The sequence below is a fragment of the Apodemus sylvaticus genome, chromosome 3, assembly GCF_947179515.1.
Source record: "Apodemus sylvaticus chromosome 3, mApoSyl1.1, whole genome shotgun sequence".
Taxonomy (NCBI): domain Eukaryota; kingdom Metazoa; phylum Chordata; class Mammalia; order Rodentia; family Muridae; genus Apodemus; species Apodemus sylvaticus.
Genome location: NC_067474.1, coordinates 163,787,382 through 163,814,118, shown reverse-complemented (window position 1 = coordinate 163,814,118; position 26,737 = coordinate 163,787,382). Strand labels below are relative to the sequence as shown.

The window sequence follows — 26,737 nt, the reverse complement described above, 5'->3', positions numbered from 1 at the left end:
TTTGAAAGACTCCTGAATGGACCCATAACGTTACTAAATTTCTTCTGGAAAAAACAAAAACAAAAAAACAAAAACAAACAAACAAAAAATCCCAGAATGTTCTCTAGTGCACTGCGGATGGAGTCTGTGCCTTTTTCATTGTCTGTGAGCTAATACTGGAAGCTTCAGAACTCTGAGTGCCAATAAAATTGTTCTTAATTGTTCTTTGTGCAGAAAAATGTGAATCGGGGGTTGGGGTTATAGCTCAGTGGGTAGAGCTTTTTTTTTATTTTTTATTTTATTTTATTTTATTTTATTTTATTTTATTTATTTATTTATTTATTTATTTATTTTTTTATTTTTTTTTTTTTTTTTTTGGTTTTTCGAGACAGGGTTTCTCTGTGTAGCCCTGGCTGTCCTGGAACTCACTCTGTAGACCAGGCTGGCCTCGAACTCGGAAATCCACCTGCCTCTGCCTCCCAAGTGCTGGGATTAAAGGCGTGTGACACCACGCCCGGCAGTGGGTAGAGCTCTTAACTGGCATGCATGCGTAGAAGCCTGGCCTCGATCCCTGCACTAACTCCAAGCATGCGCTCCCGAAAGCCTGAAATCCCAGCTCTTGGGAGGTGGTGGCAACAGGCTCAGAAGTTAAAAAGCATTCTCCTCTACACGGCAAGTGTAAGGACAGCCTGGGCTACAGGAGACAATCTCCTTTTTTAAAAAGCAAGTCATAGCCAGGTAGAGAATGGTTGGTTGCTGGCTGTGGCTGTGGTTTCGTTTTACATCCGTTAAGGAACGCATTTCAGCTTTCTGCACCGCGTGCGTGTGTATCTGCTCTGCTCTTTTGAACTCAAGACAACATTTAATAAAAATCTCCGAAATGTGTTCGTACTTCAATTTAGTTCTTTCAGTGTTGAATAATAAATCATAGGACCTCACACATTCAGGCCGGTCCACATCTTCCTTACATTCCCAGAGGCCTCATGTTTTTTTAAAGATTTATTATTTATTTTATGTACATGAGTACACTGTATCTGTCTTCAGACACCCCAGAAGAGGGCATCGGATCCCATTACAGATGGTTGTGAGCCACCATGTCACCGTGTGGTTGCTGCGAATTGAACTCAGGACCTTCCGGAGAGCAGTCAGTGCTCTTAACCGCTGAGCCATCTTTCCAGCCTGACTTAATTTTTTTTTTTAAGTAGAGGACTTAACATGTGGTACAGTGTGTGGCTACATGGTCTATACAAAGCTCCAGGTTTGATCATATATATATATATATATATATGTGTGTGTGTGTGTGTGTGTGTGTGTTTATATACATATATAATATTTATATACATATATTTACATACATATTTAATGTATATAAATTCCTACTTACATGTGTGTGGAAGTATACACACGTATATACAAATGTTTGAAGTTATATTTTAAGTAATCCATCCAAGAACAGCTGCATATACCTCTAATCCCAGCACTTTAAAGATTAAAGTAGGAGGAATCTGAGCTTTGGACCACTCAGGACGACATGGAGAACCTCTGTCTCCAAAGCAAAACCAAGGGCCTGAAGAGCTGGGTCAGTGGTTGAGAGAACGCGCTGCCCTTGCCAAGGACCGGGGTTCAGCTCCTGGCCGCCCTCATGGGGACAATTCCGGGACATCTGCTGCCCATGAGCTGGGCACTCACGTGGTGCCCTTACAGACATGCAGCCAAAACACTCATGAATATGAAAAACAAATGACTACTTAAGAAAAAGGGACGATAAGAAAGGACACCAAGCTTCCATCTAAGGCCACCTTCCCTGGGCCCTCCAGGTCCTGGATATCAAATGAGTTGCAAGCCAAGGCTAAGAGGCCAATCCGATCAACTGCCAAGGCCCTCAGTCCTCCAGAATAAGTTGGCAAAAAAGTACCGAGACCAGTGGGTCTCAACCTTCCTAATGCTTCAGTCCTTTAATTCAGTCCTCGTGTTGTGGTGACCCCACCATAAAATTATCATTATCATCATCATTTGGTTTTTCAACAACAGTGTTTCTCTGTGAGCCCCTCTCTCTAAAAACAACCTGGTGACATCATCCCTGTCCCAGGTTCTGCAGCCTCCGCAAAGTGCGAAACTGGCTGGAGTCCCCCTGGCTCCCAGCAGGGGGCAGCACTGGAACTCACTCTGTAGACCAGGCTGGCCTTAAACTCAGAAATCCACCTGTCTCTGCTTCCCCCAGTGCTGGGATTAAGGCTTGTGCCACCACTGCCCGGCAAGTTATTTTCCTTGATACTTCATGCCTGTGACTTTGGTAGTGTTATGAATGGAAATACCTGTTTTCCGATGATCTTAGGTAACACCTATGAAAAGGTCGGTGTTCAACCCCCAACCGCAGGTTGAGAACCGCTGGCCGAGACACTTTCCCTAGCCTGTCTTCTGAGCCAGGTCTGCAGCTCGCCATACTCAACTGCCTACTCTCCACCTACGCACTGCATCCGAAACGCAGAATAAAGTCAGGCGTGGCGGCCCAGGCCTGCAATCTCAGCACTCTGGACACAGAAGCACGGGCATCCGGAGCTCGAGGCCAGCCTGAGCTATATACCGAGACCCTATCTCAAACGACAAGCAAGCGGGAGTGAGCCCCTCTCTCTAAAAACAACCTGGTGACTTCATCCCTGTCCCAGGTTCTGCAGCCTCCGCAAGGTGCGAAACTGGCTGGAGTCCCCCTGGCTCCCAGCAGGGGGCAGCACTGTCGCCATACGATTAGTTAGCAAAGCGGATATTGGCGGCAGTTGAAGATTCCCCGTGGGCAGGTGAATCTGCTGCTAGAGGCCAAGAGACTCGGCAAAGGAGAAACGAGCTGCTGCGGTCGCTGCGCTGCGGCCCTCTGCCCTTCTGTGCTCTGCTAGAGCCAGGGGCAACTTGCGCCCCTCAGTCTCCTCTCTGTCTGTCTGTCTGTCTGTCTGTCTATCTGTCTGTCTCTGTCTCTGTCTCTGTCTCTGTCTCTCTCTCTCTCTTTCCCTCCTCCTCCTCCTCCTTCTCTCCCCCCCCCCCCCTCCTCCAGCTCCTCCTAGGACTGAGATTCCGGCTTGGCTTTTACAGCTCCTGAACTTCCCCTCCCAGCCTGGGGCTAGACCTGATCCTTCCCTGCGCGTCCTAAGGCGGAGCCCCAGGCTGAGCACTTGCGAGAACCCTGACCTCGTCCGGCTGGCCCACCCCGCCCAGCTTCTCCATCACCCTCATTATCCACAGATCTAAAACTGTCACAAGGCGCTCGGAAGGCCTGCAGTAAGGAAACCAGAGCCTACTGCCGGCTGTTACAGCCTCCGAGGGGGCTGGCCTCGGAGACCCCACCCCACCCCTTCCTTCCCTCGGTGGGTTTGTTCTGTTTTCCAAGAGAGGTTGAACCCTCCCGGTCTTGAGCATGCTAGACAAGTGCTACAGGCCGCGAAGGATGCTGTGGGGCCTGGGCAAAGCGGGAGTGACTCGGGCCAGACCATGCCCCTGAAAACTGGGTTCTGTCTGGTGCCTTCTTTTCATCCCTGTGGACCAAGCAGCCACAGACCTGACGGGGAGTTCACCCACTGCCTCCTCCTCTCTAGACATGAATTTTAGAGAGGAATTTTAGAATCCTGGATTTTAAAAGGAAACATTGGTTTCTGCTCCAAAAGGCATAAGGGAAGCTCAGGGCTCCCCTGGTCTCTCAGTTCCCACGAAGACCAAATAAGACCCTCTTGGAAGGCCTGGGTAAGGCACTTACCAGACACCTGCCACAGAGCCCCACATCCTCAGCTGGGTGGCTCTCTCCTCCGCTGGAGAAGTTAATCTAGTGGTACTCCCAGGTCAGAAGAAAAGGGCCAGCCTGCCCCCTTCCCCTGGTTGCCAAGAGTCACTCAGGTGCCAGGCGGGTGCTAGGATGCACAGATGTGTTAACACCTCTCCACTGCTTTGTGCCCCCTGGGGTGACCTTAATTACTTTATTCCTTTGAGACCTCAAAAGGGGGGGGGGGGTGCTGTTGTTCCGTTGCTATATCAAACGCCCTGACCAAAAGCAACTTGGGAGGGAAAGGGTTTATTACATCTTACATTAGAGTCCATCACTGAAGGAAGGCAGTCAGAACAGGCAGGAACCTGGAGGCAGGAACGGAGCAGGGCTACACAGAAACCATGTCTTCAAACCAAGATACATACGAGCATAACTGCATCTATTTAGTGTCCATGTGCATTTGTGTTTATGTGTGTGTGTGTGTGTGTGTGCACATGTGCGTGTGAGCGTGTGTGTGCATATGTAGGTCACAGAGCTTATTTAGGAGTCATCAGGGGTTTATACACTTTTATATACAACAGGGTCAAGGAACAAAGCGGTGCTCCTGCCTCAGGCGCCCATGAGCGGGGATCGCAGACATCAACCAGCATGCGTAGTCATCTTCCGATTGTATTGTATTTATGGGGCTGGAGAGATGGCTCAGTGGTTAAGGGCACTGACTGCTCTTCCAAAGGTCATGAGTTCAAAACCCAGCAGCCACATGGTGGCTCACAGCCATGTCTAACAAGATCTGATGCCCTCTTCTGGGGTGTCTGAAGACAGCTACAGTGTACTTACATATAATAAAGAAATAAAAACAATATTGTCTTTATGCCTCTGAGGCTGGGATTAAAGGTGTGTACCACCACCACTTCCCTCCTTCCCTCCTTCCCTCCTTCCCTCCTTCCGCCCATGTGCATGGGTGTGTAGGTCAAAGGGCAATTTCAAAAGTCAGTTCTCACCACCACCTTGTAAAGGCAGAGTGAGATGTACGCAGCTTTTTTTTTTTTTTTTATGTGTATGGGAGGTGGTGGTGCACACCTTTAATCCCAGCACTTGGGAGACAGAGGCAGGCGGATTTCTGAGTTTGGGGCCAGCCTGGTCAACAGAGTGAGTTCCAGGACAGCCAGAGCTATACAGAGAAACCCTGTCTCAAGAAGAAAAAAAAAAAAAGAAAGGAAAAAAAACTTTCTTTCCACCTTGTTTAGAAAATATATACTAGTTTGATTTCAAGGAGCAAATTAACAGTTAAGAACCCAGATTCTGGAAATACTCCGCCTCTGTAGATTTCAGAGAGATGCAAATCAAAGTGACATTACGGGAGAGCATTTTACATTCATCAGAATGGCAAAAATTAGGGAGGTGGAAATGAGGGAGGAGGCGCGCTGAGGAGCTGTGCAAGGGGGGCGGAGGGGGAAAGCAGCAGCCTCAAGTATTCGGGTGCCTGGGAGGTCTGTGTGGCACAGGACCACAACTCTTGGCTAAGATGGCCCTTGTGCCAAAGAAGGGCTCTGTGAAGGGCCTCATAGCTCCCAGATGGCCAGGGAGCATCCCTCCTCTATGAAGTCTTGGGTCTCTGGGGATCAGTAGAGGATGCAGGTGACTCAGGGTGGTCATCTACTGAATGCTGTGAGCAGTTAGAAGTAATGGATTCCAGGTTGGTAAACACTGCTGTAAAGAACACACAGTAAACACTTGGGCTTTGAGGATGATACTATGACTGTTAAATGTGATACTGTGAATTAAATGTAACAAAGGGTGGATGGACACAGCCTGCTGTGTTCTGATGAAACTGTTGCTATCCCTGGGGTTGGAGAGAGGGCTCAGTGGTTCAGAATACATCTCTTCTAGAGGACCTGAGTTCAGTTCTTAGCACCCACACCAGGCAGCTCATAACTGCCTCTAACTAATCTCTGTGAACACATACCCACATTCAGACAAACGCATAATTAAAAGCAAACAAAATGTGGGGCTGGAAAGATGGCCCACTGGTTAATACTGACTGGCTACCCTTCCAGAGGACCCGGGGTACAATTCCCAGAATCTATGTGGTGGCTCATGACTGTCTGCAATCCAGCTCCAAATGACTTGACACCCTCACGCACACATATATACATACGGGCAAAACACCAATGCACATTAAAATTAAAATTAATAAATGACTAAAACTCAAAAGCTTTATTTATGATGCTGAGACTCAAACACGGGACCTCAGACAGTGCTAAGCATAAACTGTCACCCCTTGGCTGCATCTTCAGTCTCCAATTTCTTCTTTTTTGTTTTTTTTTTTTTGGTTTTTTAGATTTGGTTTTTTGAGACAGGGTTTCTCTGTGTAGCCCTGGCTGTCCCGGAACTCACTCTGTAGATCAGGCTGGCCTCAAACTCAGAAATCCTCCTGCCTCTGCCTCCCAGAGTGCTGGGATTAAAGGCATGCGCCACCATGGCCCAGCCCAATTTCTTCCTTTTTTAAAGATTTATTTATTTTATGTGTATGAATACACTGTCCTCCCTTCAGATACACCACTAGAGGTTGTGAGCCACCATGTGGTTGCTAGGAACTGAACTCAGGACCTCTGGAAGAGCAGTCAGTGTGCTTAACCCTAACCACTGAGCCATCTCACCAGCCCTAGTCCTGAATTTCTAATCTGACACATTATAACCACAGATAGTTATGGGGCACAGTGTGACAATGTGACACATGTATACAGTATGCAATCATCAAGTCAGATAGTTAGCATTTCTGTTCCTTTAAAGGTTTGTCACTTCCCTGACTTAGGAGCATCTGAATGCCTCTCCTTTGGCACTCCTCACCCCCCACACACAGGGTTTCTCTGTTTAGCCAGGGCTGTCCTGGAACTCACTCTGTAGACCAGGCTGGCCTTGAACTCAGAAATCTGCCTGCCTCTGCCTCCCAGAGTGCTGGGATTACAGGTGTGCGCCACCACCGTGTATGTGTGTGTGCATGTGTGTATGTATATGTATGTGTGTGTGCATTGTGTGTGTGTGTGTGTGTGTGTGTGTCAGAGCAAGGCATGGTAGCCCATACCTATACTCCCAGCACTTGGGAGGTGGAGGAAAGAGGGTTAGAATTCCAAGATTATCTTCAGCTACATAAGGAGCTCGGGGCGACTCCAGGCCACATCAGACCCATCTCACAAACAACAACAACGAATGGATTGAAATTCTGTAGATCTATAATTTCAGCACTACAGAAACTACAGCAGGAAGGCTGCTGCGTGTTTGACATGTGAGCTACCATCACAGTGAGTGTAAGGCCAGCCCAGACTAAAGTAGCAAGACTCTGTCTCAAAAAAGAAAAGGGGGCGGGGGTGGGGGTGTGGGGGTGTGGTGGTGGTGGTGGTGGTGGTGGGGGTGTACTAGAGAAATAGCTCAGCAGTTAAGAGCATTTGCTGTGCAATGTGAGGAAACAGCATGGAACCCAAGACCCACATAGTAGGGCGGCCTTACAGCTCTAAGGGGGCAGCAACTGAGGGCTATGGCGCTCTGGCTGCTAGCCTAGAAAAAAAAAGTCCCAGATTCGGGGGTGGGGGGTGGGGGTGGGGGGAGTCCAGGCACAGAGTGATGGCAGACAGTGTGAGATGCAGTCTTCTGGCTTTCGTGTGCACATACATGCCCCATACACACATACTCACACTTAGACATGCATACACAAGGAAGTAAATAAATCTGTTTTTTAAAAGTAGGGGGAAAAATCATGCATTAAATATGTACATAAATTTTCCTTGTCATCATCCCCTAAATAACTCAATACAACAACTATTTACATAGCATTTACATTTTATTAGGCATTGTAAGGAATGCAGAGCCAGTTTAAAGTATATGAGGGCATTTGCATAGGTTATATGTAAATACAATATCATTTTACAAAAGGAATTTTGAAGAGGGGCACGGTACATATGCCTGTAAAGCCGATGCCTGGGAGGCTGAGGCAGGGGGATCACTGCAAATTGAGGCCAGCCTAGTTTGATTCGGGATTTTGTTATTAGTGTTTGCATGGCTTGCTTGCCAAAATTATATATATGTAATTTTTCTTGCAAAAATGTTATATATATGTATACACACACACATGCATACATGAATTACGTATTTTTTCCTTTTGGTTTTTTGAGACAGGGCTACTCTGTGTAGCCCTGGCTGTCCTGGAACTCACTCTATAGAACAGGCTGGCCTCAAACTCAAAGCTCCTGCCTCTGCCTCTTGAGTGCGGGGATTAAAGGTGTGCATGCACCACCACTGCCTGGCTCAGAATTTTATTTTTTTAGATTCATTCTATTTTTATATATGTGTAATGTCAGATTCCCCTGGAGCTGGAATTACAGGTGGCTATGAGCCAACCATCCTTATGTGGGTGCTGGGAACCAAATTTCTGTTTTCTGGAAGAACAGCAGGTGCTTTTCCACTAAACCATCTCTCCAGCCCCTACAAAAATGACTTTGTAAATCTACAAGGCTACTTACTGAAACCCTGTCTCAAAAAACAAAACAAACAAAAAACAATAGGGGGTGGTGGAGGAGAAGGGGGTTAGGATGTAAGTAACAAGAGAATAAATTAAAATATATAACAAACAGGCACGTAAAAAAAAAACAGAGGAGGAGGAGAAGAAGAAAAAAGCAAGAGCGGAGGTGTCGCCAATGTGCTGTGGCTGGGTAACTGCAGAAAGGCTTCATTTTATATTCTAAAACCACAAGGTGGGGTGAGCAAGCCAGGGGAACGGAAACAAACTTGCAGTTAGCTTAGGGGCTTTTGGTTTTCAAAGGCATGTGCTACACTTGACAGATTGTAAGTTGACAATTTGTGGTCAGGTTGCTAAGGGCAACGACCTATTGCTTCAGCTATTTCTCCAGGTCATTCTGTTCCAGGTGCTTTACCTGAATCTCTAAATCAGTAAGAAGGTACCAGATAGTTTATCTTTCCTGCCTTCTCTACTTCACTGCCCCAGCCTTCCAAGTAGCTGTGATTACAGCCTGTACCACCACGCCCATCTCCTGCTCAGGCTCCAGACCGTCCTCGTGGGGCAGGCAGACTGAAGGTTGCAAGATGGACAGCTTACTTTCAAGTGGCTGGGTTGGGGAGAGGGAGTGAGCACAAGCTGGCTATACACATTCCTAAGCAGGTTATTACAAAACATCAGCCGCTACTACAGGGTTCTGCGCAGCCTCTGCAGCCAACGGAGATGATCAGAGAGAGATAAGAAGGTAGTGTGGTTCAACAGGGCTCAGTGGACAGTTATTTATTTATTTATTTATTTATTTATTTATTTATTTATTGTTTTTTTTTGGAACTCACTCTGTAGACCAGGCTGGCCTCGAACTCAGAAATCTGCCTGCCTCTGCCTCCCAGAGTGCTGGGATTACAGGCATGCGCCACCACCGCCCGGCAGTGGACAGTTATTGGTTCAGACTTAGAGAGTCTGACCCTGGGTGGTTTATTTAGGGATTGTCTTAGTCAGGGTTTCTATTCCTGCACAAACATCATGACCAGAAAGCAAGTTGGGGAGGAAAGGGTTATTCAGTTTACACTTCTGCATTGCTGTTCATCACAAAAGGAAGTCAGGACTGGAACTCAAGCAGGGTTGGAAGCAGGAGCTGATGCAGAGGCCACGGAGGGATGTTCCTTACTGGCTTGCTTCCCCTGGCTTGCTCAGCCTGCTCTCTTATAGAGCCCAAGAATACCAGCCCAGAGATGGCACCACCAACAAGGGTCCCTCCCCCTTGATCACTAATTGAGAAAATGCCTCACAGTTGGATCTCATGGAGGCATTTCCCCAACTGAAGCTCCTTTCTCTGTGATAACTCCAGCCTGTGTCAAGTTGACACACAAAACCAGCCAGTACAATTGACCCCTTGTCAACTTGACACACAAACACATCACAATTAATCCTCAACCCTTACTTTCTTATTCATCCCCAAGATCTAAATTACTTTAAAAGTCCCACAGTCTTTACACATTAAAAGTTCAATCACTTCAAAATGTCCAATATCTTTAAAATTCAAAGTCTTTTTAAAATTCAAAGTCTCTCAACTGTGGGCTCCACTAAAATACTTTCTTCCTTCAAAAGGGAAACATATCAGGGCACAGTCACAACCAAAAGCAAAACTCAAACTCCAATGGTTCAATGTCTGGGATCCAACTCATGATCTTCCGGGTTCCTCCAAGGGCTTGGGTCACTTCTCCAGCTCTGCCCTTTGTAGCACACAGCTTGTCTTCTAGGCTCCAGCTGCCTGTACTCCACTGCTGCTGCTGTTCTTGGTGGTCATCACATGGTACTGGCATCTCCAAAACGCTGCTATCTTCCACTGTAATTAGGCTTCACCAATAGCCTCTCATAGGCTCTCTTCATGGAGATAAGCATCTGCTCCTATGCATGACCCCTTCAAGTCCTGGGCCATCAATTGCAACTGAGGCTGCACCTTCACCAATGGCCTTCTGTGGCCTCTCACTGTGCCAAGAGCCTCAGCTGCTCTTCATGACCCCTTCATGCCTTCAAAACCAGTACCATCTGGGTGACTCTTACACAGTACCAAGTCCAGCCACAACACAACTGTGGCTATCTCTGGAACACAGCCTCTGTGCTCTCAGAAAACACTTCCCAGAAGATTTCACCGCAGTGATGCCGGTCTCTTCTTAATCACCGCTTTCTTAGCTCCAGCTAACCAGCATCAATAATCCTAGTAACACAAAGGTTTGCTTTAGTGGTTCTGGTATCTTGTTACTCACAGCTGATTCTTCAGCCCCAGCTAACCAAAACCACAGAGTCTTCACAATCAAAACCTGGCCCCTTTAAGAGTCTTTAATCTTCCCTCTGAAATTTCACAAGCCAGGCCTCCATCTTCTGCACTGTTTGTAACATTGTCTTCAAAGCTCCTACAGAACTTTCCACAGCTTTTCTAGCTCAAAGTTCCAAAGTCCTTCCACAATCCTCCCCAAAACATGGTCAGGTTGTCACAGGAATACCCTACTATGCTGGTACCAAATTGTTTTAGTCAGGGTTTCTATTCCTGCACAAATATCATGACCAGAAAGCAAGTTGGGGAGAAAAGGGTTTATTCAGCTTACACTTCTGCATTGCTGTTCATCACAAAAGGAAGTCAGGACTGGAACTCAAGCAGGTCAGGAAGCAGGAGCTGATGCAGAGGCCATGGAGGGATGTTTCTTACTGGCTTGCTTCCCCTGGCTTGCTCAGCCTGCTCTCTTATAGAACCCAGAACTACCAGCCCAGAGATGGCACCACCCACAAGGGGCCTTCCCACCAATTGAGAAAATGCCCCAAGGCTGTATGTCATGGAGGTACTTCCCCAACTGAAGCTCCTTTCTCTGTGATAACTGCAACCTGTGTCAAGTTGACACACAAAACCAGCCAGTACAGGGATATTTACTGATGTGTGTATAAAAAGATAGAGATGTAAGACGCGTTCTATGGGGGGTGGTGAGGTGTGGGGGAAGGGGGTGTCTCGGCCTGGCCATGCTGAGGCAGAGGCATTCCTTCCCCTGAGGGACCAGCCACACATCAGTATAGTATAAAACAGAATTTTTCAGGGCATGGGGAGGGGAGTTGAGTGGGTAGCAGAGGAAGAGAAAGGCAGAGAGAGAGAGAGAGAGAGAGAGAGAGAGAGAGAGAGAGAGAGAGGAGAGGAGAGGAGAGGAGAAGAGAAGAGAAGAGAAGAGAAGAGAAGAGAAGAGAAGAGAAGAGAAGAGAAGAGAAGAGAAGAGAAGAGAAGAGAAGAGAAGAGAGAAGAGAAGAGAAGAGAAGAGAAGAAGAGGCTGGAGCACAGGAACAGTTGTCCGAGAGTTCAACTGCAAGATTAAGAGATGCTGGCCAAGGGGAAAAGTGGCTCTGGAAAAGGAGGGAAAGGAGGTGCAGCCTCTGGAGTGACAGTGCTGACAAGAAGTTTCGGGGTCCTAAAGGTGGCGGCCATGCAGGAAAGGTCAGACACACATTCTATGTGAAAAACATGGGAAAATCATGGAAGCCATGGAAAAGTTAAAGTCTGCGATGGGATTAAGTGACAGTAAAGCCGGACAAGGGCTTGGGGTGGACGGCCAGAGCACCCACGGTGGGGCCATTCAAGAAGCAGCGTTTGCTGTGCCTGTCAGTGGGATGCATAAGCCTGCGCTTACAGACCTGCCAGTTAAGACAAAATTTGGATATCATATAATTATGGTTGAAGGGAGAAAAATAAAATCACAGGAAAGACTGAAAAAAAAAGAGAGACAAGTAGAGGCTGGCCGGCCGTGGCCATGAGCATGTGGGGAAGGGAAGGGAGAAGGGGAGAGCAGGAGAGGGAGGGGGAGGAAGGGCAAGCAGCCCCTTTTATAGTGGGTCAGGGCTACCTACCTGTTGCCAGGTAACTGTGGGAGGAGCATACCTGGCTGTTGCCAGATAACTGGGGTGGAGCTTAGACAGAATGCTAACATTTACACACATCACAATTTGGTGAAAACTTTTCTGGTGACAAGGAACTTTATCCCAAGTACCCAACAAAGTCTACATACGTCTCTTTGAGGAACAAAGTTAAACAAAAGAAAGCTCAGAGGCGACTACATCAAAGCTCTTTGAAAAGTACACCTTTGACACCTTCCAAAAAATAGGTTTTATAGATAAACTGAGAGAAACAAGCTCTTGGAGGACTGGGGGAAGGGTCTGACATGGTCTCACAGGTCTCAAAGGTTACCAGTCTGGAAAGCTGTCCACTCCCAGCCTTCCGGGCAGGTAACAGGTTACCTGCTCAGAAGAGTTGGAATTCTTGTCTTGTGTGCTTAAGATTCCAGATTCCCCTATCCCTGAGCACAAACAACACCCCTGCCCCCTACAAGTTACAAAGGAGCGGCAGCTAGACTGGTATGCACTGGATTGTTACTTCAAGTGTTCTTTTTGTCTGGATTTGTTTTGTTTAAGAGTTATTTTTGTCAAAGGGAGGAGAGGCCCGTGGTCCTGAGAAGGCTGGATGCCCCAGTATAGGGGAATGCCAGGACAGGGAAGACGGAGTGGGTGGGTTGGTGAGCAGGGGGAGGGGGGAGAGGTTGGAGGATTTGGGGGGGGGGGCTGGGAAAGGGGACAACATTTGAAATGTAAATAAAGAATATATCTAATAAAAAAAAACCCTCAATTTTAAAAAAGGGGTTATTTTTGTTACGTGTGTGTTGGAGTGTGGGTTTGTGCACATTAAGTGCAGATGCCTGGGGTAGTGAGAAAAGGGTCTCAGATCGCCTGGCGTTGGGAGGTACAGGCGGCTGGGGGAAGCCAGATGTGGGTGGACTCAGGAATCGAACCCGGGGTCCACTGCAAGAGCAGTAGACAATTCTCTAAGCAGTAGAGCTGTCTCTCCAGCCCCACTATTTTGATTTTTGTTTGTTTTGTTTTGTTTTGTTGTTTTTCATGAGAGGGTTTCTCCGTGTAGCCCTGGCTGTCCTGGAACTCTGTAAACCAGGCTGGCCTCGAACTCAGAAATTCGCCTGCCTCTGCCTCCCAAGTGCTGGAATTAAAGGTGTGTGCCACCAATCAAGGCAAGACTCATTAGTAGACCTAAAGCTCTTAAGTCAGGAAATTATTTCCAAAAAACCAAAATGGCAACTGTATAGAGGGAGATGGCTCTGAGACACAGTCAACATATCAACAAATACACAGACACATGTCCTCATGGTCTTCTACATGAGAACACATGTCCTCATGGTCTTCTACATGAGAACACATGTCGTCAGTGGTCTTCTTGCCAAGGATGTATAATCTTACATCCTGAGAAACTCAAACTCACCCCAGATGTGGGTCGTGCCACAAAGCTGAGACCTCAGAAGCAGCAGCCAGCTGGGCGTGCCTATAACCCGACACGGCAGAGCCGCAGAGCCGGCTTATGAGTTCAGGGATAGTCTGAGCTACATAGGGCAGGATTCTTGGCAAGGGCGGGTCTCATGTGTTATCTGGGCACAGGCACACTAGCATGCTGAGATTCTGCAGGGTGAGGCAGTGAATGACCAGGAGTTTAACCTCAGCACAGGCCCCACAAATTCTGCCTTTTAGAAAGCTTGCTATGGAGGCTGTAACAGCAATTGTCAGGTGAGGCCAGGAAACCAGAAGGCCAAAGCCCTGTCTCAACAAACAAATAATTCTGACTAGGTGTAATCTAAATGCTTCAAGGGCGGATAAATGAGGGCGGCTGAAGTTTCTAGCCAACCAAGACTAAGGAATAAAGACCCTTTCTTAAAAAGCAAATGAAAGAGAGAGGGCTCAGTGGTTAGGAGTATTGGCTACCCTTTCCACAAGACTGGGGTCCAATTCCCAGCATCTACATGGCGGTCACAAGCATGTATGACTCCAGTTCCCAAAATCCTCCCCTGGGCTCTGTTAGCACCAGGCGTGCCACAGTGCACAGACATACATGCAGGCAAAACACCCACACATGGTAATTGAAGAAAAAACCTTAAAACCTATAATAATCGCCCACAGGTGTGTTGCCTCACACCTCTAACACCAGTACGCTAGGAGACAGACAACAGCGAAGGCCAGCACAGGCTGTGCAGTGAGTTGGAGACCAGCGGGAGCCACATGAGACTCTGTCTCAGAAATGGAAAACAAACAAACAAACAAACAAATAAATAAATAAGGTCTAGCCAGATGTGGAGGCATCTGTGGATACACCTTCCATCCCAGCACTTGGGAAGCAGAGGCAGGGAGAGCACTGTGAGTTCAAGGGGAGGTGTGATCATACTCATCTCTAGTCCCGACACTCTGCCTAGGGGAAGATTGTGATTTGAAGGCCAACCTGGAATATACAGTGAGACCCAGTCTAAAAAAAAAGGGGGGGGGGAGTTGGTGCTGGCTACATGGCTCAGCAGGGAAAGGTGCACAGAGCAGGTTTGTTTTGTTCATGCACAGAGGCATGAACACAAAATAAATCAAAAATGTAATCATTGTTCTAAACTATTGTTAAAGTTCTTGAGTTTCCCAGGCATGGTGGCACAGGCCTGTGATCCCAACACCTGGGAGGTGGGGCTGGACAGTGAGGAGGTCAAGGCCCCGTCTCTGTTCTGTGAAACCCTGTCTTAAAAGACAAATGGAAAAACCATTTTGGTGACTCACACCCGCAGTCCCAGCACTGGAGTGGCAGATGCAGGAAAGACATTGTAAATCTGAGGCCAGCCTGGTCTACACAGCAAGGTCTAGGCCAGCCAAAGACTAAGCAGAGATCCTGGTTTTTGTTTGTTTGGTTTTTGTTTTTGTTTTTTTTAAAAAGATCCAAAACCAAAAAAAAAAAAAAAAAAAAAATAACACTGGGTAGAAGGACTCATGCCTATAATCCATCCAAGTACTCAGATGTTTGAGGCAGGAGGAGTTCCTGGCCAGCCTGGGCTATAACAGAAGTTCAGGGCTAGACATTAATCTCTGTTCTTCCAATGCCATTTTCTTACAAAGTAGCAATGAGGAAGAAATTAGTTCATTTAAAAAGAGAGAAGACAGCCCGGGCGTGGTGGCGCACGCCTTTAATCCCAGCACTTGGGAGGCAGAGGCAGGTGGATTTCTGAGTTCGAGGCCAGCCTGGTCTACAGAGTGAGTTCCAGGACAGCAAGGGCTACACAGAGAAACCCTGTCTCAAAAAAAAAAAATAAATAAAAAAATAAAGTGAGAAGACATCAGGGTCACTGCAAGCTCAAGGCCAGCCTGTTCTGTGCAGCAAGACCCAGTTTCAGTAAATAAAGCAACTGTGTAAATCTTTGTGGCTAAGCTTTGAACCTGATACACCAAGATGTTTCAATCCTGAGGAAAAAGTCTACAGCTGAGGCTTGGTGGTAAGAGCTGGCCTTCAGCCTTTACAAAGGAATACTAGGACTCCTCAACTGGAACTGAAGTACTGAGACTTCCAAGCATTTTGTTTTTTGCTGTAGAATTCAGATCCTAGTGGGCCCTCTTTCTCTTGTGATTTCATGCAAGAAGATACTTAACTCTGTGCCTCAGTTTCTTCACCTATTGAAAGAGGAGAGAGTACTAAGACTGTCGATCACATAGACTGCTAGGGCAACATCAACACTTGGGAGACCAAAGATGGGGGCAGGGAGCCGTGATGAGTTAAAGGACAGCCTGGGTCACACAGTGACTTTGAGATCCCTGTCTCTAAAACAGTATTTGATGGCTAAGGTAGAACACGTCTGGCCATTTCCAAGATTCTGGGGTTTTACCCCACCCTGGAACCAGAGTGTGCCAAAACGTACTTGACACAAAGTAGTACTTAGAACAGGGACCATTTTGTAGATCAAAGTTAATGTCTCCACGTTGGAAATTAACGAGCAAAGGCAGAAGACATTTAGAATTAGCCCTTAGACTAGGAACCCAGGGATCGCCCCTCCAACCCCCCCCAACCCCCCCCCCCCCCGCCCCCAGCCTTTACGCGCCCAGTGGGCCCGGAGGCTCCGCCCCTTCCCTCCTAGCCCCGCCCCACCCCGCCCCGCCCGCTCCGGTCCCGGCCTCCGCTAGTCTCGCGCAGTTTCGGCGCGCGCGAGCTCCTCGACGAGGGCCGGCAGTTGGTCGGGCGAAGCCATCCGCCACGCTACGTAGGGGGAATCAAAAGCCCAAGTGGCCACACCGTCCTTCATCTTCGCCTTCTCAGACCCAGCCATTCTCATTCCTGTATTCCTCTACATTTTCCCATGCGCCGAAGAGCCCACTAGTATCCGAACCGCTTCGAGGAGAGAGCGTCTATGGCTTCTCTCCGGGAGCTCCCCTTCTGACCGGAAGCGGGTGGGCGAGGCCGAAGGCGGGCGAGGGCGGGAGGCGGCCCTAGCGCCATTTTGTGGGCACGAAGCGGTAGCTCGGCTGTTGTCGGATTCCTTCCCGTCTCCGTTCCCTTCCTTGCGCTTCCAAGCAGCGACCTAGTGGGTGAGTTGGTCGCCGGGGACGGCTCGCGTGCTTCGGATGTTGCTTCGGGGAGGCCTAAGGCGATCTGCGCCGCGGGAAGGGAGCTATGGAGCGGGGCCTAGTTGGCCTCGCGCCACCGCGTCGTTAGGGCCTAGCGCGGGCGGCAGCCGGAGCGGGACGCCGGGCCTGCTGGGCCTGCTGGGCTGTGAAGCCGCGGGCGGAAGTTTGTCGCGGCCCCGGGGCTCTAGCAGTACTAGTCCCCCTAGGTTCTCTGATTTGAGAGTAACCGTTGTCACCGTGGGGCTTGTACGCTCGCGGCCCCACCCCGGGCCGAGCTGAAAGGGGGGGAAGAAAATCAACGTTGTCGCGCATGGCCTTCTGGGAAGTGGCGGCCTACCTCCGGAGTATCCGTCGTTGCTCCCTCGACGCTCAAGTTTAGCCAGACCTTTCCAAAAATGAGGCACAGAACTGCAGAGCCTCTGTTCTGATGTCGGTTTTCGTGCCCCGCCAGCACAGTCAGGATTTTATCAGATTCCAATGCCATTGCTAATTTCTTCCATGTAAAGCACGTGCTGAGCCCGATGGAGGCTCTCAGGCTTTAGAATAAATCAGCCCAGAATGGTTACAAAATAGTGTAGCCTGTAACCTATGTGCCCTGGGTAAGAACAGTGTTTGCAAGAAAAAAAAAATCGGGATACTTAGTTCTTGTTTTTGTCTGGCTTTGTGGTCCGCAGGCCGCGTGGTAACACTGTTGCAATTTTAGCACTGGAAGCTTTTTGTAAGGCCTGAGAAAATAGGGGAACTGTGGCCGGCAGAGCATCCACACACCCAGGCTTTCTCTCTCGACCCGGCCAGTCTGGAATTCAAAAAGATCTGCCTGCCTCAATCAAGAGTGCTGAGATTAAAGGCGTAGGTTACTGTGCTCCGGCAAAAATCACATTTTAGAAAACACCCTTTCCTCGACTCCCCATCCCCCTTTCCGGGGTGAAATCAGGATGACAAAGGAGGCATTTTAGGTGGCAAGAATTTTTTCAGGAAGTGGGAAAAATATAGTGGTGTGAAGTAGGTATTTATAAAACGATAACTCTGATTTTCTTGATCGCTTCCTTTTTCCTTTAAGAGATTTAAGCAAAGATGTCTGAATATATTCGGGTAACAGAAGATGAGAACGATGAACCCATTGAAATACCATCAGAAGACGATGGGACAGTGTTGCTGTCCACAGTTACAGCCCAGTTTCCGGGGGCATGTGGCCTGCGATACCGGAATCCAGTGTCTCAGTGTATGAGAGGCGTCCGACTGGTGGAAGGAATTCTGCATGCCCCAGATGCTGGCTGGGGCAATCTGGTGTATGTTGTCAACTATCCCAAAGGTTTGTTAAATTATTTTGGATTTGCCGTATTGCTGCTGTGATTAGACTTGGATACCATCCTAAGTGAGGCTGTAATATCCAGGGCTTTGTGTTTGTTGGGAGAACAGTCTATTGTTGCGCTCCAGCCCTGGGGTTGACTTCTGCAGGAATGAGACTAGGGCCCTCCCTCTTCCATAAGCTTGGCTTGGATTTAGACTCCTCTGTCCAGTCAGCAGTCTGAATACAGGAACATTGAAAAGTGGGGTTCTTTTTTGAGGAGCATGTATTTAAATGCTAAGCCAGCAGAACAGTCATTGCCAATTTTAAGTGGTTAAAACTAGATGCCTTAAAGATATATATTTTTATTTATTTATTTTTTTTAAAGAATTTGGCTTAGCCATTTTCCTTGCAGTCTTTATGGTTTTTTGAAATGGTTTCTTAGTCTTAAAACTCACTCCATGGCTGAGGTTGACCTTGTACTCAGGTCTACCAAGTGCTGGGGTTAAAGATGTGTGCCCCTGCTGCCCAGCGTTGCCTCCACGCTCAACATCATCTCTGTCTCATCATTTTAAGGTTTATGTTTTGTGTGTCTTACTAAAGATTTATATTTTGTGTGTTAATGGTTTATGGGGGGGGTTGTTTTTTTGAGACAGGGTTTCTCTTGTGTAGCCCTGGCTGTCCTGGAATTCACTCTGTAGACCAGGCTAGCCTGAAACTCCGAAATCCCCCTGCCTCTGCCTTCCCAAATGCTGGGGCTAAAGTCATGCGCCACCACCCGACCTGCCCAACAGATGTTAGTAAACTCCAGTGTTCTTACTTAATCTGTCTCTTTTTTTTTTTCCTCAAAAAGAAATGCTCTGCCTCTGTCAAGGGCCACACAATAGAACGTGTCAAAGACATGGTAAACACACTTAGTGTTGAGATTTTTTTCCCCTGTCTATTGATGTTCTTGAAAGTGTGAGAGCTGGGCGGTGGTGGCGCACACCTTTAATCCCAGCATTTGGGAAGGCAGAGGCAGGCAGATTTCTGAGTTTGAGGCCAGCCTGGTCTACAGAGTGAGTTCCAGGACAGCCAGGACTACACAGAGAAACCCTGTCTCAAAAAAACAAAAGTATGAGAAATCTGGGTCTGGTGGCATACAATTTGATTCCAGCATTCAAGGCAGCTGAGGCAAGTGGATCTCAGAAATGGGGGGTGGGGTTGGTCGATATACAGAGACTAAGGAATTTCTAAGAAATTCAGGAGTATTTAAAGTATTTAAAGATAGGATCTTTTTTTAGGTTGGGAAAAACTTTTTTTGCACTTTGCAAGTTCTTAAGTCATTGGCTTTGTAACTCGGTGTTTATTCTGAATTTAAAGGACACTGGTGTTGGGTGGGGGTGTTGAACTTTGGTGCCTGTAAAGTGAGGTGCTATGTTGAAATGAATAGAGGCCGCCGGTTAGAATTCAGTTGTCCATTGCTTTATAGAGAAAAATCTCTTGTGTGCTGTATGGATGAAACACCTGTCAATTAAGCTGATTGGCCTGTAGCTGAGGCAGGAAGTAGAAGGTGGGACATCCATGGGTTTGGTTTTATTTTTGTCTTTTTGAGACAGGATTTTTTCTGTGAAATTTTAAACCAGGTTGGTCTCAAAATCAGTGATTGACTGCCTCATTACCTACCTCCTGGTCTTGAGGCAGGGTCTAGTTGGCCTTGATGTGCCAAATGGAAGTGTGCCTTTTTGGTTGTTGAGACAGGGCTTCTTTGTGTTGCTGTGCTGTCCTACAACTCCTTTCCATAGACAGGGTTGGGCTTGGACTCAGACTCACCTGTCTCTGTAGACGTAGTTACAGTATTTTAAAAGACTTGCTGAACACACTTTATTATGTTTGTGCTGTGCTTTGTTTAGATAACAAAAGGAAGATGGATGAGACAGATGCTTCCTCGGCAGTGAAAGTGAAAAGAGCAGTCCAGAAAACGTCTGACCTCATAGTGTTGGGTCTGCCCTGGAAAACAACAGAGCAGGATCTTAAAGACTATTTCAGTACCTTTGGAGAGGTCCTTATGGTCCAGGTAAACTTGATTCTGCTTTACGGGGTTTTGTTCTGTTGTACACATGCTCTGCTTTTGTCCTGTGTAGCACGTGTGTCCTTGTAGGTCAAGAGCTTCAAGTTTTGTAACACCATGTGGGTGCTGGGGACCAAAAATATTGCTCCTAATGTCTGAGTCTTCTCTCACCCTCATAAACAACTGTACATTACCCAGGAATGAATGTGCATTGGTGGTTTACCTGTGTATATGTCTGGATGAGGATGTCAGATCTTGGGCGTTCGAGACAGTTGTGAGTTGCCATGTGGGTGCTGGGAATTGAACATGAGTCCTGGAAGAATAATTCAGTGCTCTTAACCACTGAGCCATCTATAGCCCCCATGTGTTCTGCCATTTTTAATTTATTTTTTATTTTATTTCATTTATTTATTTTTTTTTTGACTTTTTAATGTTTCTTGTGCAGTGTTGATAGGTAGGGGTATTGAAAATACAATTTGGTTTTGTGTGTATGCTATCTATTGTCAAGTCCTGTTCCATGAAGGATTAAAGCAGTGGTTTTCAAACAACTCTTTCACAGTTGAATGTCAGATGTTTGCATTACATTTCTGGACAGTATCAAAATTACAATTATAAATTACAATGAAAAGAATTTTATGGTTAGAGGTTACTACAACAGGAAGAACTGGATTAAAGGATTGCAGCATTAGGAACGTTGAGAACCTCTGCTTTAAAAGGAAGTAGGTCATATTAGATATATAGTAATGGAAAATTTTTCTTTCCCCAAGTTAAGTTGTAACCATTTGTGCTCATTTTTTTTTTACCTTGAACTAACTTGATTAAGTTTACTAGTAGCTAAGTCACTACATTCAGTTGAGCCATTCAGATTTTTTTTTCCCCAGACAACTCTGATTTGCTGCATGTATGTTAAGATTTTTTCCAATTGTTTCTTCTTAGGTCAAGAAAGATCTTAAAACTGGTCACTCGAAAGGGTTTGGCTTTGTTCGGTTTACGGAATATGAAACTCAAGTAAAAGTAATGTCACAACGACATATGATAGATGGGCGATGGTGTGACTGTAAACTTCCCAACTCTAAGGTAGTTTGCTCTGCTTTTTGTTTGTGTTTTTTGTTTTGTTTTGAGTTGTTTCTCTGTAGCCCAGCTGTCCTGAAGCTTTGCTGGGTAAGCCTTGAACGCTTAGCTACATCCCCAGTCCAAAGTTATTCCAAGCAACCAAGTAAGTCTTACTTGGAATGTTGTGTTTTGCATCAGCGTACACTTTGATAAAACTACTTGGACTGAGTAAAGTGCTTATCTCCATTATGAGGGCCTGCACTTGATCCCAGAACACATTTTTTTTTTTTTAAACAGCTAATCTTTTTAGTTAGGCACGGATGGGTGGAGCATACCTATAATCTCAGCAGGAGGGATGTCACTACAGATTCAAAGCCCACTGTAGACCAGGCTGGCCTCGAACTCAGAAATGAGCCTCCCTCTGCCTCCCAGAGTGCTGGGATTACAGGAATGCGCCACCACCGCTCGGCCAGAACACATATTTTTATATTGTTACATGTTTCGCTCTATATCCCTGGTTGTCCTGGAACTCACTGTGTAGATCAAACTAGCCTCAACTCTCCTGCCTCTACCTTCCAAGTGTTGGGATTTAAAGTACGAGCTCCCACACGTGAGCAGATCCATGTTTTTTTTTTTTTTTTTTTTTTTTTTTTTTTTTTTTTAAAGTTGGGTGTGGTAGCGTGTAACTTGTAATCCCAGCCCCTGGAGAGCAGGAGGCAGGTAAATCTTTGGAGCTTTACTGGCCACCAGTCTAGCCAAATTACAAGGTTCAGTGAGAAATCTAGCTTCCAAAAGGAAGGTGGGGGATGACTGATGGCAGCAGCCTCTGTGCTTCTGTATAAATGGACTTTCAGTGTACAAAACAAGTTAACACTGGGCATGATGATGTTACAGTCCTGTAATTCTCCAACGTGGGAGGATATCAAGTTTAAGACCATCGGGGGTAGGTAACAGCCTTTCTTTGAAATTCCCAAGGAAATGAATCTGGCTGGCAAATAGTATTTGTTGCTCTTGGAGAGGATTGATGATACCATTTTCAACATCCACGTAGCAGCACACTACATGGTGTGACTACAGTTCTGGGTTACTGTCTCTTCTAACCTTAGAAGGCACCAGGCCTGCACTTGGTGCAGATAGGTGCATGAAGGCAAACGCTTTTTTTTTTTTTTTTTTTAATTTCAAGAAACCAGTCTTGTGGTATACCCTTTTAATCTCAGGATGGTGTGGGGTTTGGGGGACAGGCAGTGACACACAGTACACACAGTAGCACCTCACCTTTAGAAACAAAAACACGCAAGGTAGGAAGGGATTTAAAGTGTGCATTGATAGTGATGTGTTTGCTACTTTTCCTGTTCCTTTTAACCAGCAAAGCCCAGATGAGCCTTTGAGAAGCAGAAAGGTGTTTGTCGGGCGTTGTACAGAGGACATGACTGCCGAAGAGCTTCAGCAATTTTTCTGTCAGTATGGAGAAGTGGTAGATGTCTTCATTCCCAAACCATTCAGAGCTTTTGCCTTTGTTACCTTTGCAGATGATAAGGTATTTTCCTTGTTAACTTGTTCCAGGGCTGGGAATGTATCTGGTTCAGTGTTACTGTATGTGCCCTGCATGACACACCAGGAGCTGAGCTCAGTCTCCGCAATGAAAATGATAAGGGACTTGTCCAGCTGGTTGCCACCCTTCCCTCTTTGCGGGGATTTAGATAATTGCAAGATGCCCTTCAGGTGTTTTTTATTATTTGGACTTTAGGGCTGTTACATACCTCTTTAAGTTACAAATACTGCTGTTAACATTACCATAGCTAAAGACTGCTGATTGGGTTGAAGTGAAATTAATTGCCTATTTTTCCTCCTACTTAGTTGGGTTATACTAGATCTGGGTTTTATTGCTGTCTTGGTGTTGTAATCTAATCATCATTTACATCCTTGTTTCTTATAGGTTGCCCAGTCTCTTTGTGGAGAGGATTTGATCATTAAAGGAATCAGCGTGCATATATCCAATGCTGAACCTAAGCACAATAGCAATAGACAGTTAGAAAGAAGTGGAAGATTTGGTGGTAATCCAGGTGGCTTTGGGAATCAGGGTGGGTTTGGTAACAGTAGAGGGGGTGGAGCTGGTTTGGGAAATAACCAGGGTGGTAATATGGGTGGAGGGATGAACTTTGGTGCTTTTAGCATTAACCCAGCGATGATGGCTGCGGCTCAGGCAGCGCTGCAGAGCAGTTGGGGTATGATGGGCATGTTAGCCAGTCAGCAGAACCAGTCAGGCCCATCTGGGAATCAGCAGAGCCAGGGCAGCATGCAGAGAGAACCAAATCAGGCGTTTGGTTCTGGAAATAATTCCTACAGCGGTTCTAATTCTGGTGCCCCCCTTGGTTGGGGGTCAGCATCAAATGCAGGATCAGGAAGTGGTTTTAATGGAGGCTTTGGCTCAAGCATGGATTCTAAATCCTCTGGCTGGGGAATGTAGGCGGTGAGGGTGGTTGGTAGGGTGGTTGGTCGGTTAGGTAGATTTAGAATGGTGGGATTCAAATTTTTCTAAACTCATGGTAAGTATATTGTAAAATACATATGTACTAAAATTTTCAGATTGGTTTGTTCAGTGTGGAGTATATTCAGCAGTATTTTTGACATTTTTCTTTAGAAAAAAGAGGGGAAAGCTAAATGAATTTTATAAGTTTTGTTATATAAAGGGTTAAAATACTGAGTGGGTGAAAGTGAACTGCTGTTTGCCTAATTGGTAAACCAACACTACAATTGATCTCAGAAGGTTTCTCTGTAATATTCTATCATTGGAATTGTTAATGAATTCTTTGCATGTTCAGAGTAGAAACCATTGGTTAGAACTACATTCTTTTCTCCTTATTTTAATTTGAATCCCACCCTATGAATTTTTTCCTTAGGAAAATCTCCATTTGGGAGATCATGATGTCATGGTGTTTGGTTCTTTTGGTTTTGTTTTAACACTTGTCTTCCTTCATATACGAAAGTACAATATGAAGCCCTCATTTAATCTCTGCAGTTCATCTCATTTCAAATGTTTATGGAAGAAGCACTTCATTGAAAGTAGTGCTGTAAATACTCTGCCATAGGAATACTTCTGTCCACATGCTTTCTCATCCAAGAATTCGTCATCACGCTGCACAGGCTGCGTCTTTGACGGTGGGTGTTCCATTTTTATCCGCTACTCTTTATTTCATGGAGTCGTATCAACGCTATGAACGCAAGGCTGTGATATGGAACCAGAAGGCTGTTTGAACTTTTGAAACCTTGTGTGGGATTGATGGTGGTGCCGAGGCATGAAAGGCTAGTATGAGCGAGAAAAGGAGAGAGCGCGTGCAGAGACTTGGTGGTGGAAAATGGATATTTTTTAACTTGGAGAGATGTGTCGCTCAATCCTGTGGCTTTGGTGAGAGTGTGCAGAGAGCAATGATAGCAAATAACGTACGAATGTTTCACATCAAAGGACATCCACATCTGTTGGAAGACTTTGAGTTTTGTTCTTAGGCAACCCGCATTAGTTGAATGTGTTAAGTGAAATACTTGTACATCCCTCCCCTCTGTCAACTGCTGTGAATGCTGTATGGTGTGTGCTCTCCTCTGTTACTGATCTGGAAGTGTGGGAACGTGAACTGGAGCTGATGGGCTGCGAACATGGCCTGAGCTTGTGGTGTGCTTTGCAAGAGAACTTGGAAGCAGAGTTCACCAGTGAGCTCAGGTGTCTCAAAGAAGGGTGGAAGTTCTCATGTCTGTTAGCTCTTCATAAGAATGCTGTTTGCTGCAGTTCTGTGTCCTGTGCCTGGATGCTTTTTATAAGAGTTGTCATTGTTGGAAATTCTTAAATAAAACTGATTTAAATAATATGTGTCTTTGTTTTGCAGCCCTGAATGCAAAGAATTCATAGCAGTTAATTCCCCTTTTTGACCCTTTTGAGATGGAACTTTCATAAAGTTTCTTGGCAGTAGATTATTTTGCTTCAAATAAACTTATTTGAAAAGTTGTCTCAAGTCAAATGGATTCATCACCTGTCATGCATTGACACCTGATACCCAGACTTAATTGCTATTTGTTCTTGCATTGTCCAAAGTGAAAGTTTTTCTTTGGGTTATTTTGTTTTTAATCTAGTTTTTCTTAAGTCTGGGTGACCGCACCTAAAATGGTAAGCAGTTACCCTCCAGCCTGTTCTAGTGCCTCAGTGCACTTGAGTGCTTTTCTGTTTACATGGCTGTGTAGGTCTTCAGTGGGGAATCATGCCTTCTAAAAATATTTGGGAGAGGGGTCAAAACAGCTGTTTTAAAATGCTTTGTAGCAGAGCATATCGGTGGAAAAGAAGGGATAAGCACCTTTCTGTTTGGGATTTGAAAAGTGGAATTAATTGCAATAGGGATGAAGTAGAAGAAACCAAGGAACCATGTGCCTGAATCCATTAAGAAGCCTGATAGCTTTAAGAACTAGTAGGGTGGGTTGTCTTATCTGTGGCAGTCTTAAGTGAGGTAGGCTTTTGCCCTCCTGAATGTGGGGGTTATGTAGTGATGAATAAATATGCTCACAAAATCAGATTAGACTGTCAATGCATTGTTAATGTAAAAGCAATAATACATTGATTATTGTACTTTCCTGTAACTACTGAGAACCGAGGGGCTCCTTTTCTAACTGGAAGAATGTGACAGTTTTTGTGTTGGTAATTTCCCTAATGCCCTTACCTAAATAGATAAATAGGTTTGTCATTTTGCAAGTTGCGTGTTTTAAAATTTTATATCCTTTAGAGACTTGTTATGAACACATTGTTTCATTATACAGTATCCTCTGTAAAAAAGGATCGTGAGTTATTGTAAGTTTTTTTCTCTGCATCTAAGCCTGCATGATTTCCAAACCCTGTACATCTGAATTTTGCATTTTAGCACTTGCACTATTACTCAGCAGCAGTAACATGGTAACATTAAAATGGTTTTCGGGGACCTCCAAAGACTAAAACTGGCAAGCCGTCCAGGAGTCCTGGGGTAAGTCACTTGTCAATGGCATGGTTTTGATCCCTTTTTTGCACTTGTTAAAGACTTGCTGGTCATAGAAGTCTTTCAGTGTTGAGTAGCCTTTTAACATGTTTATGGTATGACTTAGCTGTAGATAGTTACTTGCCGTAAATGAGGTTTTAGAAATAAACTACTTGGCAAAGATTTGTTTTTGAAAGTCTGGTCATCAAAACGCGTTCATTCCTTAAAAATAATAATGAAAAACAACTCTTTGAACCACAGTTGAATAAAAGGTTTTCTTGCCACTAACAGTTTAGTGTCTGGAGTCTTAATGGGAAAAGAAAACATTTCTATATAATGACAATGCTAGAAAGTGAAAGTGACTTCTCTGGGAAGATGCGGTACAGCTTTTTCATCCTTTAAAAATGTGTCTCCAGCTACTTGTGGTGGCCCGTGCTTTTAATCCCAGAATTGAAGGCAGTGCAAATGAGCTGTGGGCCACTGTCCCACCTCCAGTGAGGCCCTGACTTGACTTGTTGGAAGAGTCAAGTAAAACCAAACATGACATTTAAGGCTAAGTCAGCATTTCAGCAGAAGAGCAGTTTTATTTCATGGGGAATTACTGTTCTTATTACATGAGTGAGTGACTGGTTCGTGTACAGTTAGGTTTGGCTTCCCTGTGCCCAAG

At 45.8% G+C, this 26,737-nt stretch overlaps 2 protein-coding genes and 1 pseudogene across 9 annotated transcripts in view; 2 read left to right on the top strand and 1 right to left on the bottom strand.

The window, feature by feature from the left end:
- The window catches only part of C3H1orf127 (chromosome 3 C1orf127 homolog), a 27,923-nt gene extending 24,176 nt beyond the window's left edge, over positions 1-3,747 (bottom strand). The window contains exon 1 of the mRNA XM_052175755.1: positions 3,722-3,747. Coding sequence (XP_052031715.1) covers positions 3,722-3,747 — 26 coding nt within the window. The remainder of the gene's footprint in view (positions 1-3,721) is intronic.
- A 7,849-nt stretch (positions 3,748-11,596) lies between these two features.
- Positions 11,597-16,649, top strand: LOC127680441 (peptidyl-prolyl cis-trans isomerase NIMA-interacting 4-like; annotated as a pseudogene).
- On the top strand, positions 16,535-25,079 carry Tardbp (TAR DNA binding protein). 8 transcript variants are annotated; one of them, XR_007977144.1, is made up of 8 exons: positions 16,535-16,652; positions 17,752-18,003; positions 19,872-20,035; positions 20,966-21,106; positions 22,449-22,619; positions 23,019-23,163; positions 24,102-24,241; positions 24,961-25,079. XR_007977144.1 is itself a non-coding variant. In XM_052178160.1 (7 exons), the coding sequence occupies exons 2-7, from the start codon at positions 17,766-17,768 to the stop codon at positions 24,155-24,157; spliced, it is 888 nt and encodes a 295-aa protein (XP_052034120.1). In that variant the 5' UTR covers positions 16,535-16,652; positions 17,752-17,765; the 3' UTR covers positions 24,158-24,940. The 8 variants fall into 8 exon arrangements, 7 of the variants coding, with proteins under 7 accessions (XP_052034120.1, XP_052034123.1, XP_052034119.1 ...); XM_052178160.1 differs by lacking the exon at positions 24,961-25,079 and having other exon boundaries at positions 23,019-23,136; positions 24,102-24,940; XM_052178163.1 differs by lacking the exon at positions 24,961-25,079 and having other exon boundaries at positions 23,019-23,136; positions 23,983-24,940.
- The last annotated feature ends 1,658 nt before the right edge of the window (positions 25,080-26,737 follow it).

Excerpts from the sequence above, each read along its gene's own strand:
- Tardbp (XM_052178157.1), top strand. The coding sequence starts at position 17,766 with ATGTCTGAATATATTCGGGTAACAGAAGATGAGAACGATGAACCCATT. Across the intron at positions 18,004-19,871 it reads TGTTGTCAACTATCCCAAAG|ATAACAAAAGGAAGATGGAT; the intron begins GTTTGTTAAATT and ends TGCTTTGTTTAG. Across the intron at positions 22,620-23,018 it reads TTACCTTTGCAGATGATAAG|GTTGCCCAGTCTCTTTGTGG; the intron begins GTATTTTCCTTG and ends TGTTTCTTATAG.